This window comes from Rhinopithecus bieti, unplaced genomic scaffold, assembly GCF_001698545.2.
Source record: "Rhinopithecus bieti isolate Rb0 unplaced genomic scaffold, ASM169854v2 scaffold_7398, whole genome shotgun sequence".
Classification (NCBI taxonomy): domain Eukaryota; kingdom Metazoa; phylum Chordata; class Mammalia; order Primates; family Cercopithecidae; genus Rhinopithecus; species Rhinopithecus bieti.
The window spans coordinates 3,737,170-3,748,122 of NW_016805783.1; the positions used below are offsets into that span (position 1 = coordinate 3,737,170).

Genomic DNA, 10,953 nt, shown 5'->3' on the forward strand with positions numbered 1-10,953 from the left:
AAAAACTACTGAATTGTACACTTTAAAGGGTAAATTTTATGGTGTGTGAATTATATCTCAATGAAAAAGTATAATATGAATTTGAAATACGTCAATGTAGGGAAACAACTTTAAAAATTTGTCTTTCAACTTCTGCAATTTCCCAGGAACAAAATTGTTTTTTAGATTGGTAACTTGAAATAATATAGGGCATAGAGTCAGTATTATAGTTTGGAATTCTGACAGTGTAAATATTTTATCTCCGTTTAGTTCAGTTTCTTTACCTATGTATGTATACCAATATACATAAATTAAGTCATCCCATAGTGTCTGTTATGCAGTGAATAAAATAAAATGTTGATGGGCCGGGCATGGTGGCTCATTCCTGTATTCCCAGCACTTTGGGTGGCCGAAGCGGGCGGATCACCTGAGGTCAGGAGTTTGAGACCAGGCTGGCTAACATGGTGAAACCCTGTCTCTACTAAAAATACAAAAATTAGCTGGGTGTGGTGGTGTGTGCCTGTAGTCCCAGCTACTTGGGAGACTGAGGCAGGAGAATTGCTTGAACCCGGGAGGCGCAGGTTTCAGTGAGCTGAGATCGCTCCACTGCACTCCAGCCTGGCAACAGAGTGAGATTCCATCTAAAAATAAATAAATAAGTAAAATGTTGATGAATAAAAAAACAGATACTACAGCTAAGGAAAAAAGGGGGCATGGAGACAAGGAAGCAAATAAGGTGAAATCATGGTACTTGTTGAATGGTGATAGGTGTGTGGGAGTTCATTGTCCTATTTTCTATTTTCTCTGGTATGTTTTAAATTTTTCATGTAAAAAAAAAAATTCCTTTGGTCTCCACATCAAAAGTATTCCCCCAATACCCTGTTTTAAAATGCCAGGGAATGGAAAAGTTTGGGTACTCTATAAAGATGTCCTTGATGCTGCCAGAATTCCAATTCCAGGATGATAGATATGGAAGGAGTGTGTGGGACCTCCCTGTAGTGAATATTTATTGACTCTATCGCAGTACTTTGAACACAGCTGTGAGATTTAGGCCATCTGGATTAGTTTGCTAGGGCTGCCATAACAAGATACAGTGATTTTGGCTTGCCTATGGCCACCTGCTTGCTGAATCTTCCTGTAGCCTTTTCTCTGCTCATGCATCCCTGGTGTCACATGTGTGTCCAGATTTTCTCTTCTTATAAGGACACCAGTCAGAATGGATGAAGGCCCACCCTAATTACCTAATTTTAACTTAAACTGCCTCTTTAAAGGCCCTATCTCCAAATACAGTCACATTCTGAAGTACTGGGGGTTAAGGCTTCAGCACATGAATTTTGGCGGGACACCAGAGTGATTCAAGAACCTGTTCCTTACCATCTGAATGGGAAGCTTTGTGTGAGACCCTATGCACATTTGAGCACTGGAGCCCTGAAGCCTTTAAGGACCTTTCTTAGTTATTGCCATTCACTATCCCAGAATCTTAGCATGTCTTTCCCCTAGGCTTTTTATTTATAAGCCAACATAGACAAAGATAACAACAAAGAAACCCAAACCGAAAAAAACAGGTAGAACTAAGAATACATAGATTACTTCTAAGAAGCATTAATGGGGAGTGAATTTAAAAAAAGAAATGGGAATTTCACATGTGCCTCTAAGAAGTCAAATTGCTATGTACATTTCATGTGCATTTATATATATAGCTCCATAACCCCTCATCCAAAACCTTTGAGTCTAAATGTATTTCAGAATTTGAAATTCTTTTTTTTTGCATTTTGGAAGGTTAATAGGATTTATATACCATGTGTTATATGTCCCCATTAAAGCCAGAAGCAGCACCTTATAAGTCAAACAAGCATATGAAAATTTATTTGGCAAAAACATATATACTCCATGACCCAGCCTTTTCACTCCTAGGTTTATATTTTTCCAACAGAAATAAGCACACACGCACATGTAAAACACATGTGCACATTATGGCAGCTTTATTTGTAATAGCCCTGAATTAGAAACAACGCAAGTGAACATCAACATTAGGTAAATTTTGGTATAAACAGTGGAATACTGTGAATTACAGCCATACACAGATAAATATCTCAGAAACAATGTTGACTGAAAGATACCAGACACAAAAATACATAATGTATGATTCCACTTAGACCAAATTAAAAACTAATCTATGAGATGGTGGTAATAGTGGTTATCTTCGTGAGGGGACACTTTTGGGGTGATGGTAAAACAGTTCTTGATCTAGGTGGTGGTTATATAGGTCTGTTCATTTTGTAAAAAGTTCATGGAAAGCCTATGTGCATGCTATACCTGAATTTAAAAGTTAAAAAAAAAAATGCTGCCACTTAATTTTCTATCATCTTGTTTCTATAATCCATTTGAATCTTTCAAATAGATTCAAATATTTATGGAGCCCTACTAATATGCCAGGGACTACACTAGGCATTAAGGATACCAAAAGAGCCTTATTGATTGATTGATTGATTGAGATAGGGGCTGACTCTGTCACCCAGGCTAGAGTGCAGTGGTGTGATGTTGGCTCACTGCAGCCTCGACCTTCTGGGCTCAAGTGATCCTCCCACCTCAGCCTCTTGAATAACACCACTACAGATGTGTGCCACCATGCCCAACTAATTTTTATATTTTTTTGGTAGAGATGGAGTTTCACCATGTTGGGCCAGACTGGTTCCGAACTCCTGACCTCAAGTGATCCACCCACCTTGGCCTCCCAAAGTGCTGGGATTACAGGTGTGAGCTACCGCGCCTGGCAAGAGCCTTCTTTCTTTAGCACAGAAGATTGTTTAATAAATACTTCTTAGTTATATTGCTTGCCTGTTTTGTTAGATCCTACATAAAACAAACTCTTAGGGGATAGAACTAGCTACTGAGCTGGTGTTTCTACCGCAGTTCTAACCATTGGTTCTTGCAACTATTGCTTCTGGCCACTTCACTTCTAGCCCTTTGGGTCAGTCAGCTAGACCCCCAAACAGTTCACCTGGGATGGCTCATGGAGAAAAATCCATGCATGGTAGCTGGGGTGGGATGGTGGCATCTTGGGACCTCACAGACTCCCCTGTTCTGACCTGCTGATCTATTTCCCTGATTCTAAACTCCTCACTCCAACCCCCAGCCCTTTAGTCCCTTACTATGGTCCTTGCCCAACATGGCATCTTGCATTACTGAACCTGTTGACCACCTATTCTTTCTCCTTCCATTTGAATTCAACTGTTTGGTGGTGGCATGAGCAGGGACATTGATTAAGTTAGTGAACTGCCATAAGTATTTGTAAACCCAGTGTATGCAAAAGCCATTAAGAAAATGAAAACTCTCCTGGCCCTGGATTCTTTCTATGTAGCACTGCTGATAAGAAAGACAGGTGAAGCAATGTGTGGTCGAGAGCACTGGGTTTATTTTCACCAGTGGCAACAACAGAGGGAGGAACAAAATGCAGGTGTGTGTCTTGCAGTTCTCAAACTGGTAGACCTAAAACATTTTGTGGACCAGTTGAGCCCTTCCTCATACTGTCTTAAAGCTGCTCCGTACTCCCTTAAGGCAGTTCATGGCTCCTACTTGCTGGACTTCCACCTGTGGTCTGGTTTACCTCTCTTGGGGCTGCAAGAATATCTTACCTAAATAGTCACTTTCTCTGCATCCCAAGGATCTTGTTGATTGAAACATCTTATTGTATGAGTCAGGTTTATCTAATTCCACTGATTTATTTCCACTAATAAAACACAGCCTAATAAAATTCTCAAATATGCACGAACACATAATTATATCCCTTGAAAAATACAAAACCTGTTATAAGGTATATTTCACATGCATGTTACTTAATATTTTCCCCTACAACATAGTAAGTTGCCCTCATTTTTCCTCGCGTTAGTAAATTGGCATTTGGATTTCAACTTACCCAGTTGTGGACTTTGTGTACATCTTTAGCCAGAGTGTCACTTCTGTTTGTATTTTGGACCCTAACTTCTCCTTACACCTATAGAAACAGATACTCTTCATGTCCCTGCCAATAATTGGAATGCAGTATTTGCATTTCCTATCCTGAGGATCCTCAGTACTACTTGTTTTCATTCTGACCCAGAAAAAAAAAAAGTTAAGAAAAGAAATACTGAAAGGTATTTTTTTCATTCAGCTAGTATATATTAGGCATTTAGCATTAGGAGTTACCACTGTGGCTGCTTAGGTATATAATAGAAAGACATGCCTTTAAGCGATTTTCCACCCTGGGTGGACCAGGTGTTCCTTGCCCTCATTCCCATAAACCCACAACCTTCCAGCTTGGGCGTTAGGCCCATTATGAACATGTTACAGTGCTGCAAAGATTTGGTTTATGGCCAGTCTTGGGGCCAGTTTATGGCCAGATTTTGGGGGGCTTGCTCCCAACACCGTTTTACCTTTTCCTATGAATAAAACTCCTGGTTAGTTTTTTCTTTCCATTGAAATACATTTCATGTCAAGTTGGGTGAGTTAAAAAACAAAAAACCTCACAAGCTTTCAATGAGTTTGACATTGCCTCCCAAGTAGTGGGGACCACAGGTACACGCCACCATGCCTGGCTAATTTTTAAATTATTCGTAAAGACGGGGTCTCCCTGTTGCCCAGGCTGGTCTTGAGCTCTTGAACTCAAGCAATCCTCTCACCTCAGCCTCACAAAGTGCTGGGTTTACAGGTGTGAGCCACTGTGCCAGACCTTGTGATGAGTGTTTGAAGCTATAAAACATCTGCATGGATAAGTACTAACATAAAGAGATATCTTAATGAATTACCAATGAACTGTAGTAGAGATAAACCTATGAATGGGCTTAATCCATAAGCTTGCCTGCTTTCTTATCAAGCCTCACATGTCTATCACTTAGGAGAAGCCAGGGACAGGGATTCAGTCAACTGAAGGAGTGAAATTAAGTAAAATGAAGAAGCAAGCAACAGAAGGACATGGAATAATCAAATAGGAGCTGAAAAATTAGTGTGAAATTAATTCATATATCCAAAGAACAAGGCATACACACACACTTACTATATTTGAGCTCTTCAAACATTCCAACATCAGGCAACTAACATCAAAAATATGGACAGGGAGCGGTGGTTCATGCCTGTAATCCCAGCACTTTGGGAGGCCAAGGTGGGTGGATCACTTGAGGTCAGGAGTTCGAGACCAATCTGGGCAACATGGTGAAACCGTCTCTACTAAAAATACAAAAATTAGCCAGGCGTGGTGGTGCATACCTGTAATCCCAAGTACTCAGGAGGCCGAGGCAAGAGGATCCCTTGAGGCTGGGAGCTGGAGGTTGCAGTGAGCTGAGATTGCACCACCGCACTCCAGCCTGGCTGACAGTTGGAAAAAAACAAAAACAAAAATAGGTAAAGATACAATTAATAGAAAATGAGATTTATACATGACAAATTATACAATGTACATATGTAATTTTGAAAAAGTAAACAATTGGCCAGGCGTGGTGGCTCACACCTGTAATCCCAGCACTTTGGGAGGCCAAGGTGGGTGGATCACAAGGTCAGGAGATCGAGATTATCCTGGCTCACACAGTGAAACTCCATTTCTACTAAAAATAGAAAACTTAGCCAGGCGTGGTGGTGGGCGCCTGTAGTCCCAGCTACTCAGGAGGCTGAGGCAGAAGAATGGTGTGAACCCGGGAGGCAGAACTTGCTGTGAGCCGAGATCGCGCCACTGCACAGAGCCAGACTCTGTCTCAAAAAAAAAAAAAAAACAATTACCAAAGACCACAAAGTGATTTTGTTTTTGTATGGTTTTATCTAGAAATATTTATCATGTAGAAATGAAAACTGAGAAATTTCTTAAAATTTTATTAACCATTTACAAGTAACAAAACCCATTATGTATAAACACATAAATAACATTTTAACAGTTATTTTATTTTTTTCACATATTAAAACCCACTAAAAAAACCATTTTCTAACCAAGAACAAAATCATTAGCGAGAAGAGTACTGCTGCTTTACATTTCTCCAAATCTCTTCAATGTCTGATGACAGACGAAAGCTGGATTCTCATATCTGCTTTTGCATTCAGCCTATTACAATATCACACCAGATAGCCTCTCAAAAACTCCTCTGCACACATGAAAAAATGAGTGAAAAAGATAAATGATGGCCGGGCGTGGTGGCTCACACCTGTAAGCATTTTAGGAGGCTGAGGTGGGCAGATCACTTGAGCTCCAGAGTTCCAGATCAGCCTGGCCAACATGGTGAAACATCATCTCCACTAAAAATACAAAAATTAGCCAGGTGTGGTAGTGGGTGCCTGTAATCCCAGCTACTCAGGAAGCTGAGGTAGGACAATTGCTTGAACCCAGGAGGCGGAGGCTGCAATGAGCTGAGATCGTGCCACTGCAACAGACCAAGACTCCTTCTCAAATAAAAAAAAAGGAAAAACTATAAATAACGAAATGATAAGTGTTATAAAAACAGCTTTGACCGAGAATACCCTTGAAAGGCTCTTGAGGCCCCCCCAATCACACTTTTAAGAACCACTGCTCTAGACGAATCTCTTCATTTTACATATAAGGACCTTGGACCTCAGAGTAAGTGAGAAACTCAACATCACACAACCTGTTAATAGGAGGATACATACATTAGATGGTTTGTCTCACTTTTCTTGGTTTAGGTTCTCAATTGGAAACCTGGGATATACACCCTAATGACCTGTCCTATTCCCTGTAAGTTGTAAAGATTGTCACAATATATTTATTACCCTCTCCCCAACATGCCTTTAATAAAAGAAGTAATCAACAAATTTGGTAAATTTTGCAACAGGCATACTGTGTTTGAACCTGAACTACAATATTTGAATTCAGGTCTCTATTTGAACAGAAACACTAAGGCAAATTCAACTGTATCCTACTCCATGCAAGCTAGTAATGACAAACTGTACGGTAAATATCATAGGTAACTATGGAAAGCAGATTACCCATAATATCAGTATGTATCATATATTCTGTGTCTGGAATACAATTCAATGACATATTTCAGAAAAATTTTCTCAAGTACTGGCTGAAAGGGTGGTGGATACATTAAGAGATTGCAAATAAATTGGCGATCATAAGATCTTTTTTCGATAAAATGGAGTTGTTTCTGCAATGTAGACATTTTTCATTCCCTAACCAGACCTTATTCCTGTGTTTTTAAAGAAAATCAAGAAATCTTCTCGGCCACCTAGAGATGATTTCCTTTGTATCCCACCAGATGGTTCAGATCTTCTTTAAATGGATCATAGCCTTGTTCTTTTAAACAACGCAGTCCCCAGAAAAGCTGGTCCAGAGGAGGAAATTCTTCCCAAGGAACCCACTCCCAACCTAGAAAAGAAAAATGCTAAATCAATTTATTTAGCTAACAGAAAACAAAGGGTATTTATTTGGGTAAGCTAACCTATATCTAGAAAAAATTAACTGAATTTAAAAATAACTTGCTACTAATAAACTCTAATAGTAATGCTTTCCATTTGCTTGGCTATACAAATATAATTTGCATGTAGAATGAAGATCTTATGAAGAGAATGGTGGTCATTTAAAACATTCTGTTGTTTGAATGTGAAGCCCAGTTTACAAAGGCTATCCCAGGGCAAACCCAGATTTAGTATTAGTCAGTGTTTATTTAAATATTTTTGTAAAAAATGCAAATAACTTTATATACTATAGGTTATACTACATTAAAAAAAACCATTTCCTTCACCTATAAAATAAAGTAGATTACAAAGTTTCTAAGATATCCTCCATCTCTTAAAAAAGTATGAAAGCTGTGCACAGGAAAATAAAATATTGTATTTCTCTGATGGCGAGTGAGGATGAGCATTTTTTCATGTGTCTGTTGGCTGCATAAATGTCTTCTTTTGAGAAATGTCTGTTCGTATCCTTTGCCCACTTTTTGATGAGGTTTTTTTTTAGATAAACAAATACAGAAGATAATTTTTAAAAATCCATTCAAACAAGAAAGATTTTAGATAAACAAATACCTAAGATAATTTTTTAAAATCCATTCAAACAAGAAAGATTTAACAGTGTCTATCAGTTATAAAGTACATGAAATTCTAGAAAAAGATTCTAGAGAATGGTGTTTTCTTTCATGATTTAAATGTAAATAACATAGAAGGGCCGGGCGCGGTGGCTCAAGCCTGTAATCCCAGCACTTTGGGAGGCCGAGACGGGTGGATCACGAGGTCAGGAGATCGAGACCATCCTGGCTAACACGGTGAAACCCCGTCTCTACTAAAATACAAAACTAGCCGGGCGAGGTGGCGGGCGCCTGTAGTCCCAGCTACTCGGGAGGCTGAGGCAGGAGAATGGCGTAAACCCGGGAGGCGGAGCTTGCAGTGAGCTGAGATCCGGCCACTGCACTCCAGCCCGGGCGACAGAGCGAGACTCCGCCTCAAAAAAAAAAAAAAAAAAAATAACATAGAAGCACAGATGCTTATGATAGGCAAATACCTACATATTATATTAAGATATACACTCCATGTTCTGTTTCTTTATGATCACCTGTTTTTACTACGTGTAAACACTAAGTATCTCTCTGCCCATAAAATACAGGTATACAGGTAATGTATTTTCACTTTGGGAATGCAGGGGCCCAAAATCCATGAAACTGGAACAAGTACAGGAAGAGATGATCAGTATCTGTAACCATACACTAAAGAGGTGGCGGGGTGGGGAGAGGGAGGGGGAGAGAGAGAGAGAGAGAGAGAGAAAGAAAGAGAGAGAGAGAGACAGACAGAGACAGATTGAGTACCCAACGATGCGGTGCAAGATGCTCAATTAACCGGGTCTCCAAAAAGCTGTCCATGAAGAGATTACCCCATCCCCTAGAAAATGAAGTGTCTGGATGAGCCTCCAAACTATAATTAGATGGTTAGAGGAAAGATGCACTAAATAGTAAACTGAAGCAGGCTACCCAGATCCAAGGCCTGAGTAGCACGGGACAGAGAGACTGTGTCTTTATACTAGAAAGAAAGTAAAGACCCACGAAGCCCTTGCACCTTGGCTAGGCTGCAACTGGTTATCAGTATAGCTGGTTATCAGGCTGCAACTGGGAATAAAATGAACATAATTTCTGCTGTATTTTTACTAACAGATATAGAGGAATAAATGTTTTTGATCAAATCTGATTTGATGCTAGTAATCTTGGACCTTCTAAATCGTACTGCTTTATTTGAGATTACTAGCAAGGTTCATGTCAGGGAGTTAAAATGAAAGTGGACAAATAAAAAAGTTATATAAATGAATTTTAAGAATCACAATGCATGTAAAATTACTCCTAGCTACTATATCCTAAGAGGAATAAAACAATACATATAGTTACATGGTTATAAAAACTCATGATTTAGTACTTACAGAATAATAGTAATCTTATGGAAGTTATTCAAAAGTAGGACAGTCTAGTACTAAATGAAAGCTTCACAGAAAGAGGTTGGCTTGTATATTCATTCACTGGGTCCTTCCTTCCTTCAACATATTTTGAATACTGATTATGAGCCAGACACTGTGTGTGGCAGGGAAGAGTCCAAAATGTATAAGCCAAAAGAACTGTTCTTTATAGATTCAAAGTTCAGTTAAAAAAAAAAAAAAAGCATAATTTGAAGTTGAGTTGAATTTGAGATGCCTTCTGAACATTAAGGGAAGATATTCAGAAAGCAACTGGAAACACAGGCCCACAGCTCAGAGAAGCGAGATTCAAAATTATAACTGGCATCAGGATTCCCCAACTCAAATCCCTACAGAGGCCAGACAGGGCAAAAAGAGACCTGAAGAATGAGGAAGCACCCAGAGGTGGCTTGGTGAGTAAGAATGGTCAAATAAAGCTGGTGGGACAGTCAGTGACCTTGGTGTTTTCTCTATAGCAGCTTCTCTAAAAATGAAGGTTTTCTATATCTGCTTCCTGTGAAGGATACCGAATATTAAAAAAAAAATTAACTATTTTATCATACGTGTCTCTTCTAGTCTGAGCTTTATTTGCCTGTAGAAAAAAGAAAAATAAGAAAATGTTTAGTCCATTTCTTCTTTTCTTCTTTTTGAGACAGGGTCTCACTCTGTTGCTGCTCAGGCTGGAGAGCAGTGGTGATATCAGAGCTCACTGCAGCCTTGATCGCCCAGGCTCACATGATCCTTCCATCTCAGCCTCCCGAGTAGCTGCGATTACAGGCGTGTGCCACCACTCTGGCTAACATTTTTAGTTTTGTAGAGACAGGGTCTCACTATGTTGCCCAGTATATGTATATACGTCCCTTTGTCAGAGACCCTTCCCGACCACCCTGATACAGCACTCATATATCCCTTTCTTACACAGCTTTATTGCTCTTTTTAGTCCTTATAGCTACTATCATAAAGTATCTGTAATCTGTCGTTTTCCCCGCTCACTAAAATGTAAAGTACCAAGAGGGCAGGGACTTTGTTCTACGCAACATTGTTTCTTCAGTGCCTAGAACAGTATCTGGCACACTGTACTCAATAAGTACTGTTAAATGAAAAGATTCTTCCCTATTAGAGAAGAAATTAAATGTTTAGAGGGGAGCTTCAATACATGAGACCACTTGGATAAAGTTTCATATGGCAAGGAATATATTGAAAAAGTTTGATATTTTTCTCTTTAGTTCCTTTTCTCACTGTTTTATGAGAATTTGAGGAGAGACAGTAGACAGAAATCCTTAGAACAATGCTTAGCACATAGTAAATAAAGAAACTTTCAGGCCGGGCGCGCTGGCTCAAGCCTGTAATCCCAGCACTTTGAGAGGCCGAGACGGGCGGATCTCGAGGTCAGGAGATCGAGACCATCCTGGCTAACACGGTGAAACCCCGTCTCTACTAAAAATACAAAAAAAAATTAGCCAGGCGAGGTGGCGGGCGCCTGTGGTCCCAGCTACTGGGGAGGCTGAGGCAGGAGAATGGCGTGAACCCGGGAGGCGGAGGTTGCAGTGAGCTGAGATCCGGCCACT

General features: G+C 39.8%; 1 protein-coding gene across 2 annotated transcripts in view; it reads right to left on the reverse strand.

The window, feature by feature from the left end:
• Nucleotides 1–5,656: 5,656 nt before the first annotated feature.
• Nucleotides 5,657–10,953, reverse strand: part of NUDT15 (nudix hydrolase 15) — a 13,013-nt gene continuing 7,716 nt past the window's right edge. Inside the window, exons 3-4 of one of the 2 annotated variants that reach the window (XM_017873796.1) lie at nt 7,185–7,324; nt 5,657–5,697 (exon numbers count right to left, since the gene is read on the reverse strand). In XM_017873796.1, coding sequence (XP_017729285.1) covers nt 7,185–7,324 — 140 coding nt within the window. In that variant the 3' untranslated portion in view covers nt 5,657–5,697. Of the gene's footprint in view, nt 5,698–5,748; nt 7,325–10,953 lie in introns of those variants that run through there. The other variant, XM_017873795.1, reaches the window with a different exon arrangement.